Here is a 16415-nt window from a genome sequence, read left to right as displayed (position 1 = left end):
AGTGGACCGAGATCCGGCGGTTGCCATGACCGGCGGCGCTTCCCTCCCAGGCCCAGATCCGGTGCCGTTGAGGCCGGACCCGGTGGCGGTAGGACTGGATCCGGTAGTTTCCATGGCCGGCAGAGTGGAGGCGGGCTGAGATCCGCGCTCAAGCTGCGGCGGCGCGGGTGGCGCGGCTCCCTGTCGCAGCGGCGCTGTCCTCCCCACGCGAGAGCTGTTGCCGCACATGGCGCGGTGAAGGGCGGGGGCAACGACCGATGTCCAGGTGTGCTCCGAGGCGGCCTGCTCCAGGACTTGCACGAGGTCGCCGCGGCGGTCAGCGCGCGGCACCGCGACCAAGCTCCCCGTCCTCGTCATCTTCCACACCAGCTACTTCGTCCTTGGCTAGCCCGCCTGCCCCGACTTCCATCGCTACGTGAACCCGCTGGTAGCTGCCACATGCGTCCTCGCCATCTACGTCGACTACAGCCTGCCCCCAAGCACCCACTCCCCGCTGCCTACGACGACTCCTCGGCTGCGCTCAGCTGGGCCGTAAGCGGGCGCGCACTGCGGGGGTGCCCCCGGCCTTCGCCGTTTCCCTGAGGCCAGTGAGGAAGTGCCTGGCGGAGCCCGCGACGGCGGCGGCGTCGCAGCCGGGGGCCTCGAGGACCTGCTGCTCGCGTAGCGCCTCGGCGCAGAGGATGTCGCGCAGCAGGCCTGTCGGCACAGGCCGCGGGCGCGATATGGGCCGTGCCCACTGGTACGGTCATGCGCAACGCGGAGCTGACCCCGAGGCCGCCAGCGTGGAGGAGCTCGCGGTGCAAATCGCTGGCATCCTCGGCGGTGGTAGCAAGGTGCGCCAGCATCCTCTGCCCTCGCCGCCCTGCGCCATGGCGCGTAGGTCAGTGCTCGTGGCGCTTCTCGCTCGGATGCTCGTGGTCTCCGGCCGGTCCCCGGTGTTTTGCTTGGTTTTGCTGCCCCTGACAAAGTTCCCGGCGTGCGGTCGCAGGTCTGCGGGATGGAAGGGAGCGCCGTAAGCGGCCTGCAGCGGGACCAATGAAGTCGGTGGCGGCGCGGCGGCGGCGGCCTGGCCCTTCATGCCGTACACGCCGGCGCAGTAGCGTGGGAGAGATGGTGTTGACTGAGTGCCCTGCTTTGCTTCTCTTCCTCCTTGGCCAGAGCAACGAAGCTGATATTTGGTTTGTCCCGACAAGGATTCTTGCTAATAAGATGTGCTTTTTTCTGTTCTTTCATTATTGATGTCTAGATCCAGTTTGCATATACCTTTTCGTTTTATGTTAAAGGCTCGATTAGCGCTCAGCCCTCCGTTACGTCATAAGATCCCTGCTTCTCTTTTCTCTCTCTTGATGTGTGCATCTTTCTTGTAGAAGCATGTTCTTAGAAGCTAATATACTGTACTCATTCTTTCTCGAGAAGCTAACATGTTCTTGTATGTTTAAACACTCTTAGTTGTAGATCATGTATATGGTACTTGTAGAAATATATTTGTTCTTTTTTCTTTTATGTGTACCAGGATGTATATTGAAGATTAAAAAGAATTACGAATGAAATGAATTAAAAAAAGTCACATTTTAGCAGCGGCGGGGGCTCAGGCGGTGCCTTTGCCTGGACGAGCTCTCTTGCGCACCAGGAGCTCACGGCCGTTTTTTAGTTTTCCGATATTTCTGATTTTGGCAGGGTGTTAGAACGTGCCTCTGATTTTCGCATGTGTGTTATGCTTCGTGCATTTCATCTTTCAATTTTAGCTTCAAGTGATCTTGCTGAGTGCTTCTGTAACTTCTATTTTGCACCAGTGGTAATGTCATTTACTGCAAGATTAAGATGTTTTAATGATGCAAACAGCCTACGACAAGCCGGCGTCCCATCCTCAGCAGTTGCGGGCTTTTCGATTTCGATTTCCTAATGTGTGCTGCAGAGTTTGCAATAATTTCTTGGCATCCTTTTTGTTTTATTAGCTTGCAAGTTGCAACTGTAAAATTGAAACTGTAGTTTTGACTAGCAACTGCATAATTGAATAGTCAGTTTTCCTAGAACTCAAATGAGGCAAAGATTCTTCAAAGTTCTTTGATGCTGGGAAATTCCCTTTTGATTTCTCACTAGAAAATTCTAGTTTGCTCATCGGTTTTTCATGCTACCTACATGTCAATTACAAATGCAATGCTCATCTACGACAATGAGGCCAACAGCCAGGGCCCATGTACATCACCATTGGCGAAGGAGGCAACAAGGAAGGCATTGCTCTCAGGTATGCAACTAGTGCCATCTCGGATCATGGATTGATGATACCAGATTCATGTACATCTACGTACATTGAACGTTCATCGAGGACCACAAAGTCGGCGCACCTGTAGGTACAACATGTACTTGTACATGCGTATGCGTGGCTCTCTGATATTCTTTGACCATATTTCAGAAATTACTAGCAAGTTATCTATCATCGATATAAATCAATGAGCTTAGAATCGGGTACTGGATGGTACCGGATAAATTGATTAATGTGTAGCATCTAAATTATAGTACATAAATAGCATGCGCACATGCTCTAGAGAATAAGCTCAACGGATAGTATGTATGTGTTGTGTGTGTGTATAGATATATGTATGTACTTGTACAAATGTTCTAGTGTATTTGATACCAGCACGCACATGAAGTCAGAAAAAAATGATGTAAATATAACACTAAAGTGAGTTTTATAGGCAAGGTACCGGCATGTATTTTGTGACTACAGTAAAAAAAGTACTAATTGTACCCACAAGTACCAGCGCCAAGCAAGAAATAACAGTACATATAGTAGGAAGAAACAACCGTACATATAGTTTGACCAATAGTTACTGCTCGGCATGTACAATAATGTCCCAGCCAATAGCCTTCGTGTACCCACTGGTAACAGTGCCGGACACATACCGATATATTTTTTTAAATAATTAAGAAAAAAAGCTCACCACACAACAGGCGGCAAACCCCCATCCACACAAGTATATAGCAGGTAGCGGTAAAAACTGAGTGAATAAACGGTAAAAAAAATGAGTCCACACAGGTAACGGTAAAAAAATTGAGTGAATAAACGGTAAAAAATGAGTCCACACCAGTATAGCAGGTAACGGTAAAAAATGAGTGGTGGAGAGGTAACATGTGACGGTAAAATATTAAAACATTTGAAATTTGAATGTGTGGCAGTAAAGTGACCATGTTGCACCTCTACTACATTTACTGTTGGGATAAAAGAGCATCTGACTTGCATTTGGATCAATGCACCTTTATGTCTGCCGTCCAGATACGATGCAAATGAAAAAATAGGAATACAGAGTTAGAGCATCTCCAAGAGTTTGGCAAATCGAGTTGTCATTTTTTATTTTTGGCAAAAATATTAAAAATACTCCTCCAACAATTTGGCAAAAAACTTGGCAATTTTTGGCAACTTGAGAAAAACCAGCCTCCAGCGCGTAAATATACGCGCGCGGTTGGCATCGTGGTTTCTAGTCAGGTGGGAGGGTGAAAAAAGAAATAAATAACAGAGAAGGTTTCCTGATTTAAATTTTCAAGAGGTGGAAGGGCATAAATATAATTTTGTTTCTCTCTCAGGGTTTCTGATGTAAGTTAGATCTGGATTTGACAAGTGAATTATGCCAAACTATTGGAGATAAGCTCTTTTTTTACATAGCATATTTTTTTGGCAGCGGAGGCTAGGTGCAGTGTACCACGAGGTTGGACGAACTGTGCAGGTGATGCGTATGGTGTGTTTACTTGTTGTGAATTTATGATCTTTGGGCTGTCAAATTTAACATTTGAGTTTGTTTGTGTAAAACATTTTGAATGTCTTTTCACCGCGAGGACAAATTGTTCGTGTCTAGAAATGTTCTATTTGAATATTAGGGCAACTATAAAACAATTTGATTTTCTATATTTAGCTCGGCCATTGAATGTTAGTAGGTATAAAGTAACCTGATTATTTTCGCCCATCATGCATGAGTTCTTGCTTGGTTGACAAGGAGATCCGGTTTGTAAGATGTTTGGAAATTATAAAAGACAATGTAGAGCATCTCCAAGAGGTCTTGTATAATTTTATCTAAATTTAAAGTTTTACAAGCTTTGTAAAAAGATAGAAGACATTTTATAGCATGGCTAAACCAAACAGCCTCTTTAAATCTATACTCTCCATATGTTATTTTGCCAGTGAACTCCACATGTCATACTCATCTTCTTGTCTTCTTCCCCACCTCCTCTCCTCTCGCTCCGTCGCGACGAGCTCAAATCACCGGCGGCGCCACGGCCTTCCTCGACCTCGCCCTCGCCTGGGCATGCCTTTGCCTCGCCGCGCTGCTCGCCGCGGCCGCCCGCATCCTCGCCCTCCCCGACCTCCTCAGCTCCGGCGCCCTTGATGGCCCGCGCGGCACCGAAGATTGGCGCGTGTCCCATCGTCGGCGAGGAGCACGCTGCTGCTGCCAGGGTTCCCCTTACCGGTGGGAACCGGTCCGGTTTGGGCCGGTACCAAACCGGCCCAAATTCAAAATTCAAATTTGAATTCAAAAAAATGAAAAATTCTCAAAAAATTTCTAAAAATACTTCAAGGTGCAACGAATCTAATGGTATCAAATTTTCTCAAAAAATCATTCGTTTAACATACTTTTCGGGCATTTAAAGTTAAAACAAAAAAGAAAAAGAAAAAATGAGACGGCCCATTAAGGCCCACTTGATAAACCGGTCAAACCGGCCGGTAAACCGGTCCAAACCGGTTACACATGCGATTTAAAATTTGGATTTGAATTCAAACCGGTCAAACCGGCCGGTAAATCGGTCAAACCGACCGGTAAACCTGTCTAACCGGTCGGTATACCGGTACGAACCGGTTGAACTGAGTTTTTTTGAATTCAAATTTGAATTTGACCGGTTTCTACCGGTAACCGGTCAAACCGGTCCGGTTTACCGGAACCGGAGTGCTCCGGTTTGGGGTGTTCGGTTGGGAAAAAACCCTGGCTGCTGCTCACGTCCACGTGCACGCACGGGCGTGGTGGTGGCAAAGGCCGATGAGACGGATCAGGTTGCGGTGGTTGACCTTGCGCATGACCAGAAATCGAGAAAGGCCTCTCGTGGAGAGGTAGCTGACCAGGAACTGCGCCCCGGCGGCGGCCTGCACGGTGTGCGGTCGGGCACACGCACCGGAGCAGCATGGGGAGCGGCTGGGCGGCGTCGAGTGTCTCCGGTGCGGCGCTGTCACGGGCGTGGGGCGGGAGGTGGGGTGGGGCCATGTGGGCGGGATACAAGAGCTGATGGATTGGACATTTTTGCCTAGCAGCACCCCTTGGATACAAGACAAGGATAGAAGACCACGTAGATAGCTTATCTGTTGGATGGGGTTTTTTTATCTTCTATTCTTTTTTTAGCCAATTTGTCTAAGATACAAGAGCTCTTAGAGATGCTCTAAGAAGCATTTCTATGTATTGACAGCACCTCAAAAAAAAGACGTCTATTTTTCTCTCAAAAAAGGTTCTAAGTCACATTAGACTAACTTTGATCAAATTTATAGAAAAATAGAGTAACAATCAACATGTATTTCACGATGAATTCAATAAAATAAATTTGGTATTATAAATATTTATTTCTATAATTTTGATCAAATTAGTTAAATTTAATTTAGAGTAAACCTAATGCGATACGTAAATAAAAATAAAGGAAGTACATGAATGTGTTTTAAATATGTGGGACTCAAAATACGCATTGAGAATTTGAGATCCCCAATACAAAATTATGCGTGAATCTCGAGGCGACCAGCCAGCAACAGCATAAGTAACGTCGAGATCGTAAACCAAAAATGGGCTTAGCATTAGACGTCCATCCAGCCCAACAAAACTAGCCAATCTTAGCCCTAACTCGAGCCCATCAAAACCATTTATAATTTACACAGTTCTCCAGAGTCCAAGCCTTTCTTCCTTCGCCCACTCCCTCGCCGTCGGCGCCTCACCGGCGCACCGCCGTCCCCCCCCCCCCCCCCCCTACACACACACACACACACCGGCGGGCTCCGTCCTGGTCTCTCCAGTCACGCACGCCGCCGGCGTTCTCATCCCCTCCTCGCATGGTGAGCGGATTTGGTCCCATTCTCGGTTTTGTGATGTCAGGTTGTTGGGTTTGACATTACATTTATCTGCACTACAAGTCCTTTCTTACTACCGATCTAGTAGCTTTGATTAGCAAGTTTCAACTCCCAAGATTGCGTTGCTTGAATGGGTTGCAGGTTTGGGTCGCATGTGTCCTGTTCATTCAGGCATGCATCGATCGCGATGGCCATTAATTAAGATTGGTTGGCCCTATGCCCATCATGATAATGCATCCACCAACCATTTACTCAAGCCTCCAATAATTTATAGACTTTAGTCAGTAAAACTCGTCTTATGGTACAGTTCTATCGTTAGGTCTCATCAGTTGCTTAGGTGGTATCTATAGTTTAACCCGACTTTTAATTATATCTGTTAAGGAAAGGATAGCACACTTGTGTCTGAAGTCTTTACTGGTTTCAAAACTGTAAGAGCCATGATATTTCTTTCCCGAAATATGTGCCTATTATTACAAAGCGAAATGCAGAAGACATGTTAATTCCATCTGATTGTTACGAGGGTGTACCAAATTTTTCTAGGCTTGAGCTGGCTTGCCCTTTTTCTGGCATCTGTCTATTTATAGTTTATACTCTAGTTTTTGTGCTCCTGAAGTACCCCGCTCAGTCCAGTCATGCTGTTGTTACACTTACACCTTGAACTGACCTATAGCACCAATCAGCCTTCCCAATTTGTTTTATGCTTGCTTGTACCTTCAGCCATGAGCCAGAAGCGCCTCCATGGATTCACCAAAATGAGAGTTGCAAGACAAAATAGCTGCATGCCTCCTCCAGGGCAATGTTGGTGGTCTACCAGCTGTTGATTAGCTGGTGGAGGCAAACTTTTTCATGCTTCTTGAGCCTCCATATTCTTCAAGTTTTGGTATTTCTTAGTATTAATTCTTCTTTGCAGAGGAAGTTTTTGGCTGGAAGGGCGTGCAGCCCTCAATGTTGTTGATTGAAATATGCTACAAAATTAGACAATGCTTCGTTTTTTTAAAGAAAAGATTACACAATGTGTAAATAGTGTTGGGCTTTTCTTTCAACAAGGCATTATCTCTCTTCTACGTTTGTGCATGTTATCAATCTTCATGTTTTGAGGAGTTGGGATAATATTTATTTGTTTGATCAAACATGCGTTGAGCAATGGGAAACAGCTCGACATCAATTGAAGAGTTGATTAACTATTGTAGTTCTGGTGTTTGACAGACGTTGATATGTTCCTTTTCCTTGAATACATCTTGAAATACAACAAAGGAAATTAATGATGCGAGTCATTCTGTATTGCATTTTGGGAAGTTTGTAATAGTTTGTGTTTGTATCTTGGTTAATGCAGATACTTTTGTCAAACATGATTTTAAGGCTCATCTTAGGATGGTTGTGGTGTCTCATCCACATGGCAATCAGCCTCTTTGATTTATGGTCATGCTTGAGTAAGAAACTAGAATGCTACCTCATTTCATTTGAGTTGTTGTCCAAGTACCAAATTCTACATCTTGAGAGACTTAAGTGCTTGGGAGTGGTAGTGGATAGCAGAGAAGCAAAGAACGTTATGGAGGTCAAACAGCTTTTACACTGGTTCTCCACTGTTGGAATCAAGTATGTAGTTCTCTATGACATAGAAGGTGTGACGATGAGCATTTTTCTTACATGCTTCCTTACTTGGGTTAGGTATCTCTTCTCATTTTTTAGTCCAGTGATGCATATTATTGTCGTATCATCTGCCTGTAGTAGCTCTCCATGCAAAAAACAGAAGCTGTGAACTTCTGACTAGAAATGATTGGAAACAAATACGGGACTTGGTCAGTTTGATTGATTTATTTTACATACCATTCAGCAATTCACCTCCTAAATTCATTTAGCACAGCACAGCTGTATTTTTGTACTGCAAAAAGAATAACTTCCAAATCATACATATAGTATAAAATTTTAAAATCACTTCGAAGAATTTGAATTGCCCATCAAATACTTAAAGAATGAATATAATAGGACTGAAATTGGAAGGTTTACAGCATCCAACTAAATTGGAAGTATGTAGCATCCAACTTCGAAGAATGATTTTTGTTATTATTTTTGTCTTTAATTTAGCACTTCATTAAAAATTTCCACAGTAAATCAATAAATAGTGCAACATTACCCTGCAGGAGTAATAAAGGAATCAATTGAACATGGTATTGAAACCTCAAGAGATGAGAACACAAGTAATTTTTCAGTAAGTAAGAAGTAGAGCTTTCTATTGCTCTAGTTGTATTCTGACAATTGTTGCCTGCTTTTCTACTGTTTAATCTATCCATCTTATAATTGATATTGCTATGAACATGCAGAATATTTGTGCAAACACCAAGAGTTCACATTGTAGCCATGGAGGGATGGTTATAGAGTGTCTTTCTGGTTCTGATGGCAAAGAAGGCATTGCGAAAGCAGCAAACTTACTTTATTCAGCTTCCTGCAAAGGCTGCAACAACTATGCAACCTATACTCACGGATATGATAAAATGGATACTGTTTTTACAGAAGCTGACATGGCTAGTGCATTGAGAGCAGTAGGTATGTTTAGGGGGAAAAGAGGCTCCTTATTGTTCTTGTTAAATTTGACGTCTCCATTAACTAGGCATTTCTACTTCTCATACTGGATAATAAACACTTAACGTTCTAAACCTTTCATTAGGTAGCGGCGGATGTCACAGACTCACAGGTAGACTTATGGCCGGCGGGCTACAGTAGCCGGACCAGGACTGTAGCGGTGTATACTGTAGCAACAGCGGTTACTGTAGCACGCCTAGGGTAGTAGTCTATTTAAGGAGAGGTTATGGAGTCACCAAGGATATGCTTAGAATAGATTAGATCTAGTACCTATTATCCCTGCCCTTGGAGTGCGGCCGCCGCCTTTACGAGGCCGCGCTCCTTGGGTCCAGGGCCATCCCGATCCAGATCCATAACAATTGGTATCAGTTAGCTCTGGTTTCGATCTGATTCCATGGCTTCTGCTGCCGGTGATCCATCGGAGGATTTGTGCGCCGACATGCTGGAAGGCTGCACAAAGCTCAAAGCCTTACTCTTGAAGTTGAAGGAGAACTTGCTACGCGACAAGGCGGCGGTGCGGCTACAGGCTGCGGCACTTGGATTCCTCGCACGGCAGCGGGCGCGGCTTCCACGCGGGAGCAAGCGAACAGATTGTACATGTCTCCATCAGTCGGAGGTGGCGGCGCCGCTCCTTCAAATCAGCACGCCGATGGCCATCTGCTGGGAGCCGTTGGCTGTTGTTCCACGCAGGGACAACATCGTCGGAGGACTCGTGCTTGCGGTGCCGCTGGCCATCTGCTCGGAGCAGCAGGATGTCATTCTGCGCAGAAGGGCAATCACGGGTGGAGCCGCTCTGACAACCATCCGTACGGAGCCGCCAGTCATCGTTCTGCTCCATGTTGGTAGATTCGTACGTTCTTGGTCTTGGCTCTGGATGGCTGTTGGCAAGTTTGCTGGTTTTCCATGGGATCCAGGAGAAACAAGCATCACGCCACCCCCACAGATAAAGGTTTTTAGTTTATTCATTGTTTTAGTTGTCAATAAAATACTCCGTCGAGATGTAAAAGGCTGAGTATTGTGTCTTGGTTAGTTGAGTCGAGTTGTGACCGCCCAATCTGCAGCTCGAGGACGAGCTGCTTAAAAAGGAGGGGTGAAATGTCACAGACTCACAGGTAGACTTATGGCCGGCGGGCTACAGTAGCCGGATCAGTACTGTAGCGGCGTATACTGTAGCAACAGCGGTTACTGTAGCACCCCTAGGGTAGTAGTCTATTTAAGGAGAGGTTATGGAGTCACCAAGGATATGCTTAGAATAGATTAGATCTAGTACCTATTATCCCTGCCCTTGGAGTGCGGCCGCCGCCTTTACGAGGCCGCGCTCCTTGGGTCCAGGGCCATCCCGATCCAGATCCATAACAGCGGACCAGAGCTTGATCTTCTTCTTGTGTATGGTCCAGTTAGATGCCATTTGGGATTTCCTTCTTGGAGATTACGTTACACAGAGATAATGTAAGTCTAATTTCTCTTCTTCATTAATTTTCATGACAAGCAATTTTGTTGCACCCTTCTTGCCCTCAGTCACATGCAAGGTTGTTCCACCTGAATAATGATTGGTGTGTGCGCTCGTGGTTTCTTCCTCTGGAAGAGTTAATATGATTATTACCAATTCAATTCACAGCCATAAAATCTCAGTATTTGTTGCACAGGCACATGGGACCGCTGAAATCAATGAAATACAGTTCCATTGTGAAAGTCTTGTGTCAGTTCACACAGAAACATCAAAATTATGGTAAGATTGGCAAGCTGTCTGTTAGAAGATGTTAAGCCATCAGATTTTCGAATGGCTAGTCTTTTTTATGCAACTTGTACATAGAGCTTATTTTGCTGTCGAACTCCACATAAAGTTTCTGCAAGTACTGCACTATTTTAAATTTGAGCAAAACTTTCACAGACTGGGAGGAAAATCTTGAAATGTGGTTCAGCCAATAGCTCTATGCACGATTTTTTAGAAAAGAGTTAAGCCTTGATTATCAAATAGCAGTCATCTTTACTTAAATGATCTCTACTGACAGCCTGTTCTTCAGGTACGTGAAGGTGGATACAAATGTAAACGAGGACCCATTTGTTGTGTACAAGACCCAGCTTCCAGAACTGACCTCCGATTAAAAGTAAAAATCCTGTCGTAGCGGCTATCCCCTTTATGCTGCCTTTGTGTAGAGTCAAAGGGAACGTGTTGTGTGGTGAAACACTGAAAGCCCCCATGGCTTATGGCTTAAGGCAGCATATATGCACGAGGAGCTTGTATTTTATTGTAGAAAACTGAATTAACTCCCATAGTTTATTGTTGTACACTATACTATATCAAATGAAAGTTTGTGTGCCAATTAATTTTGTGCTTGATGTTTTATTATATCAGTCCTTGGTAATACTCAGGCAATCCGTATTACTGTGCCTGTATTGGGCATATTTTGTTTATTTTTTAACCTAGAATTGCAATGAGTATCAGTTTATGGGCGTATGGCCCTTCTCGCCTATTCTCAACCTATATTTGGACATTAATGTTTTTATCGTACTTTTTAACGTAATTTTTTTATTGTACTAATTTTCTATTCGAGGGTGGTTTTTTTAGAGCAAAAATGAAACTCCCGTGGTTTACCTTTTCTTTGAGAGAACCCATAGTTTGTTTACTGTGGTCGAAGGCCCAAGATGCCAATCTGGGCCTATTTATCCAAAAGGCCCATTCACTGATTGGGCCATATTTTCTGCACGGGTATCCAATTAGCCCAACCCACGCACCGTCGTGTGTACGGGTTCGGAGATGACAGCCACGGCGCGGTGGGCCAGGCGCCGCCGGCTGCCGACGTCTACGTGCCCACGCCCGTGCCCTCCCTCCCGCCGTCGGTGAGCGCCGTCGCCGCCGGTCACTACCACTCCCTCGCCGTATCCGCCGCCGGGGAGGTCTTGGCGTGGGGACGCAACGACGAGGGCCAGCTCGGTCGCGGGCTTCACTCCCCGAGGTGATTAAAAGTTAAAACCCCTCAGACAACTTTCCTCTTTTTAGCCACAGTTTTTCTTCAATTTTGTTCCCTCTTTTTAGATGTCAGAAGTTAGTTTGATACAGCATCGGGTAAATGAGTGTGTTTGTTCCGTACTAGCACAAAAATGGATACGTGAAAGCTACGTGGTTTCCTCCTGATACTCACGCAATCACATGATTACACCACATATGTGGATTTGGAGGAAGAAAAACAGATACGCATAAGCAGAAAGCACACATTGTGTGGTTGCGGTGTCAATTATGTATGTACTACACATTAATTAGGAAAAACCATCAGGGTTATAGGAAGAGTAATAAGAAGCAAATGGAAAAAAAGAGAGAGAAAGAGCCCCTTTGATTTTTATTGAAATATCTTCTTCATCTGATAAACAGTTGAAGGAGAAAATGTTTATTGCGGGAAGATAATATACCAGGACTTAAAAGAGCGAAGGATAATTATGGAACTAGGAACAACAGGAGTCACGTGTCACGACCATTGAAAGAAACAGAGAAGGTGAATACGTGATGGAGGAGTGAAAGATTATACTGTTTTTGTGTGTGTGTGTGTGTGTGTGTGTGTGTGTGTGTGTGTGTGTGTGTGTGTGTGTGTGTGTGTGTGTGTGTGTGTGTGTGTGTGTGTGTGTGTGTGTGTGTGTGGACACTGCTTTCTTTTACTGATTTCAGTTTTTGTTGAATATGTTCTATTAGGATATTAACATTCTGTCCATTGCCTTATACCAGCTAAACTTCCTCTATTGCTTTCCAGTTCCTTGAAACTCAAATATTAATATAGACATGGTTCAAACAGGACAGATGCAATCATATTTTAGTGGTCCATGCTAGTGGTGAATAAACAGGGTTTGATTGATGGGTTCAACTATAGAGCTTATTTTATAATGTTCTTATGCAATGTTACTGGATATGCACAAAACTATCTAGCTGTTTCATTGAATGTCAGGAATACTTGGAGCAAACCAGAACAGGTCAGAGGATTGGAAAATGTTCAAGTTCGAGCTGTATCTGCTTCAGGCAGGGGCGGATGCACACCCCGGGCCACCCGGGCCATGGCCCGGGGTTCGGCCCAAAATTTTTTCATTTTGCAGTAGCTTCTACCTCTGGACTTGGATCAATTGCTGAAGAAGGACTTGGATCAATTGCTGAAGAAGAATAAATATATTACTTCGCGATGGCGCTTTTTGTATGTTATCTATCTTTCCGTTTATATTTTCATGTATCTTTTGAACTATGAGTTTGTGGACGTCTATACTTAAAACTCGGCCCGGGGTTCAACTCAATCCTGGTTCCGCCACTGGCTTCAGGTGTTGTTTCAGCAGCAATTGGATCTGATGGCTCTTTATGGGTTTGGGGGAGGTCAAAACGTGGCCAACTTGGACTTGGGAAGGACATTGTAGAGGCTTCAGTGCCATCTAGAGTGGAAGCACTTGCTAGCTACGACATCGCTAAGGTGCTAACTTTCTCCCAGAAATTAAATAACTGGATGGGCAATGACATTAACTGAAGGAATTGTAGGTATCATTTGGATGGGGGCATGCCATGGCATTGACAAAGGATGGAAAGCTATTTGGTTGGGGCTACTCAGAAAATGGAAGATTAGGAGGAATGGGTCAAAGCACTAAGGTACCTTCTGCCGAGGAATACATAGGCAAAATGGTAGACAAGTATTCTAGTTCAATGATGGAGGCTGTTGAAAAGATGGTTGAAGAGAAAATTCGGAGCGAAGACAATATGCCCATCATCTGGGAACCATCCCTTGTTCATGAAGTAAGTTGTCTTGAGGTGTCTGATGTGTCTTGTGGGCTTGACCATTCCCTGATCCTCTTCTGTGAGTATTTCTTTCTGCTACAAACCGACCCCCCTTTTGTGCACATTTGTGATGTTTAATGATTTCCACATGCTTCCGTGCTGTTTTCTGGTATTATGTCATACTTCTGCATCAACTATATTTGTTGTCATGCAGCCGACATTAGAAAGTACCTTGTGCCGTAGATGCAAATTGTGCATATGTCACATAATCATCGGTTATCCAAGATTCACTATCACATTTGACAATTCTTGCTTGGTTGTATTATATTGTGTGGAAAAGTTAACATACAATGTAGCTGGACAGTTGTGCAGCGAGTCTCTTGTTCTGCTAGGATGCTAATGTTTTGTTAGACATTGCCATTAAAATTATTTCATCATTATAACTGCATCCTATTGATTGTTGACTCGACTGCCTTACATGGTTTCTGTAATTTTCCAGCCGATGGCGTTCTACTGAGCGGTGGTGACAACACTTACGGACAGCTGGGTAGGAAGGCAGGGCTGTCCAAACTGCTTCCTGTTGACGTGAGCTATAAACCATTCTCCGTGTCGGCAAGTGTTGGCCACTCCCTCGCACTCTGCCATACATCAACTGAAGGCACTGATGATGTGGAAACGGGCGTCCTCTCATGGGGGTGGAACTGTAGTTCCCAGCTTGGGCGATCTAGCCAAGAAGACATCCCAGCACTGGTCAACTGTCTTAATGGGGAGAGGCCGGTATCCGCGGCGGCTGGCCGAGTTCATTCGGCTGTTCTCACATCGAGAGGAGAAGTTTGGACGTGGGGATCTGGCCGGAACGGCAGGTTAGGTCTGGGCAGCTCAATCGATGAGGCAGAGCCGTGTCTTGTGGATACATTGGAAGGAGCAGAAGTCCTGCAAGTTGCAGCAGGGATGGACCACAATCTCCTCCTGGTCGCCGAGTAGGTTGGCCGTTGGCATGCTGGTTCGCTGAAAGATTATTTGATCCTTCATCTGGTCACCGGAAGTCTGGAACCGATGGCAATCAGGTGGTTGAAATACAACACTACCTTTCGCGAAGGAGTATGGCCGTGCAGTGCCCATGCCAGGCCTCATTCATCTGGGCACCATGGGCACGCTACTGAAGTAGTGCCATCGTTTTGGGCACGCTACTGAATGTACTGGTACCGGTACAAGATCTGATTTACGTGCTTTGTAAAGCAAATGAGAATGCTAATTTCTGTGCTGAATTGTTGATACGTGATCTGAGTTATGACAACGGTACTGCAAAGTTTTGATACTTGTTCACCAAAAACTTCCTCATCCTAAGAAAAAAACTTGTCCGAGGCAGAGATCATACACAAACGGAGCTCATGCAATTTAAGCCCATCAGCCTACTTAGCGGCCCATCTCTACGGCTCAGCCCAAGAAAACGTTCTCTTCACAATTCTCGCCCCAAGTTGAGCCCACTCGTCTCGTCTGGGCACGGCGCACACTGTACACGCGGTCGGCGGGCGGCGGAGACAGCAGAATTCAAGTCGGAGCGAGCAGCTTCGGCGGCGGCGGCGGCGAGCACAGACAGGATGGGGCTGGGAGGCCGGGGCATCGTGGGAGAGAGGTGGTCGCAGCGCATCCTGTGGATCTGCGCCCTGGGCAGCGCCGTGAGTAAGCGCCCGTTCCTGAATCCCCAAGTCCCCGCTGCTCTACTCCTTACCATTCCGCCGTGGCCTTCCCCTAATTGCCTCAACGTTGCCGCGGCCTCGCTCCGCTGGCGCCTCCGTGCACAGGCCTCTACTTCGTCGCGGTGGAGAGGCAGGCGCAGAACCGCGCGCGGGCGGTGGCGGAGGGCCTCAAGGCCCTCGACGGCTCCGGCGGCGGCGCTGGGGAGGACGTGTGAGGCGCTGCTTGGGGGCAGGCGCGCCGTGGAGAGTGCCTCTCTTGGTTGGATCATGAGACGGGTCACTTTTGCTTTTCTGTTTCATGTTCACTAAGCTACAGAAGCTTTCGAATAATGTACTTTGCTCAATCTTTGTAGAAAAAAAAGTTGATTAGTTTCAGTGTTTTCATAATTTACACGATTTACCTGAGCTACAATTGCCGTGCAGAAATGTTGAATGATGCGAGTGTTTTCCTATTTCACACCAGTTATTTTCCTGTAAGGATTCTTAAGGTGTATTTCTATGGGACTATGACTGTTGAAGCCAATGGGGTGTGTAACCAAGGTAGAAAGCCCTTGTTTAGACAATTCTGATGGATAATATTCCTACACAATCATTGTTGTGCATTTCTACTTCACTCAGTTAGTGATAAGATTATTGCGCATCATCTTTTGTGTGGTAAGCAAATGGCTCCATGCATTCTAGTGGCAAAGAAGTTCTACATACTTCCAATTTTCATCTGGAATCAAGAATTCAGCATTTTGTAGGAGTGCTACAATGCCAGGTCAGGTGCCTTTTCTCCTTTCTTATGTCTACCACCTAAACTGGATAACCAACTCTTTCTTGTATACCTGGTCTAGCACTGGAATATTTTGTATTCATTTCTATGATTTCATCACTAGTTGAATATGGATTGAGCTACGTTTATTTGAATTATCCTATGTCTACACATTGAAACCCTACAGCAATTAGGGATGCCATGCAAATTGAAATATCACATCAGATGGAAAATATTTTCTACTGTCTGGACACAGAAAGCAAACAACAAGTGCAGAAGGCAAGCATAGTAATTATTTAAGCACAAAGTTGGTTCCAGACACTTGCGGTGAATCAACTACTTTAGGGAGAATGTCCTATAGACATCAGTATTGTTAGTGTTTCGTGGTATCTTTGATTTGTTTGATGTCCATGGTATGGTAATTCTGTAATATGCTGGCTTGTTCATAAGTTGATGAACCATGTCATCTGAATTTATCTATACTAGAAATGAGTTTGCTAGTTAGTTATGTGATATTACTTATCTATTAGGAATAACTGAAGTTTTTCC

The 16415-nt window shown here is 45.3% G+C and overlaps 2 protein-coding genes across 5 annotated transcripts; both read left to right on the top strand.

The window, feature by feature from the left end:
• Positions 1-5957: 5957 nt before the first annotated feature.
• On the top strand, positions 5958-11018 carry LOC120649195 (dehydrodolichyl diphosphate synthase complex subunit NUS1-like). Of its 4 annotated transcripts, XM_039925945.1 has the most exons (8): positions 5958-6076; positions 7425-7713; positions 8233-8300; positions 8413-8634; positions 9223-9230; positions 10031-10120; positions 10318-10400; positions 10696-11018. In XM_039925945.1, exons 1-8 carry the CDS (start codon positions 6074-6076, stop codon positions 10701-10703), a joined length of 771 nt encoding a protein of 256 aa, XP_039781879.1. In that variant the 5' UTR covers positions 5958-6073; the 3' UTR covers positions 10704-11018. The 4 variants fall into 4 exon arrangements, with proteins under 4 accessions (XP_039781879.1, XP_039781862.1, XP_039781870.1 ...); XM_039925921.1 differs by lacking the exon at positions 5958-6076 and having other exon boundaries at positions 6110-7713; XM_039925928.1 differs by lacking the exons at positions 5958-6076; positions 10318-10400 and having other exon boundaries at positions 6107-7713.
• On the top strand, positions 10872-15635 carry LOC120652278 (E3 ISG15--protein ligase Herc6-like). Its single transcript, XM_039930053.1, has 7 exons — positions 10872-10899; positions 11394-11628; positions 12607-12677; positions 12968-13113; positions 13179-13491; positions 13912-15095; positions 15218-15635. Exons 1-6 carry the CDS (start codon positions 10872-10874, stop codon positions 14394-14396), a joined length of 1278 nt encoding a protein of 425 aa, XP_039785987.1. The 3' UTR covers positions 14397-15095; positions 15218-15635.
• The last annotated feature ends 780 nt before the right edge of the window (positions 15636-16415 follow it).

The sequence above is a fragment of the Panicum virgatum genome, chromosome 1K, assembly GCF_016808335.1.
Source record: "Panicum virgatum strain AP13 chromosome 1K, P.virgatum_v5, whole genome shotgun sequence".
In the NCBI taxonomy this organism is placed as follows: Eukaryota; Viridiplantae; Streptophyta; class Magnoliopsida; order Poales; family Poaceae; genus Panicum; species Panicum virgatum.
This window is presented reverse-complemented; position numbering and strand designations above follow the sequence as displayed.

Bases quoted from the DNA above. Each gene is read 5' to 3' on its own strand.
- LOC120652278 (XM_039930053.1), top strand. From the start codon at position 10,872: ATGGCTTATGGCTTAAGGCAGCATATAT. The intron at 11,629-12,606 runs GTGATTAAAAGT...ATTGAATGTCAG, and splicing joins CGCGGGCTTCACTCCCCGAG to GAATACTTGGAGCAAACCAG. The intron at 12,678-12,967 runs GCAGGGGCGGAT...CACTGGCTTCAG, and splicing joins TCGAGCTGTATCTGCTTCAG to GTGTTGTTTCAGCAGCAATT.
- LOC120649195 (XM_039925921.1), top strand. From the start codon at position 7,419: ATGCAGATACTTTTGTCAAACATGATTTTAAGGCTCATCTTAGGATGG. The intron at 7,714-8,232 runs GTGTGACGATGA...ATTACCCTGCAG, and splicing joins AGTTCTCTATGACATAGAAG to GAGTAATAAAGGAATCAATT. The intron at 8,301-8,412 runs GTAAGTAAGAAG...ATGAACATGCAG, and splicing joins AGAACACAAGTAATTTTTCA to AATATTTGTGCAAACACCAA.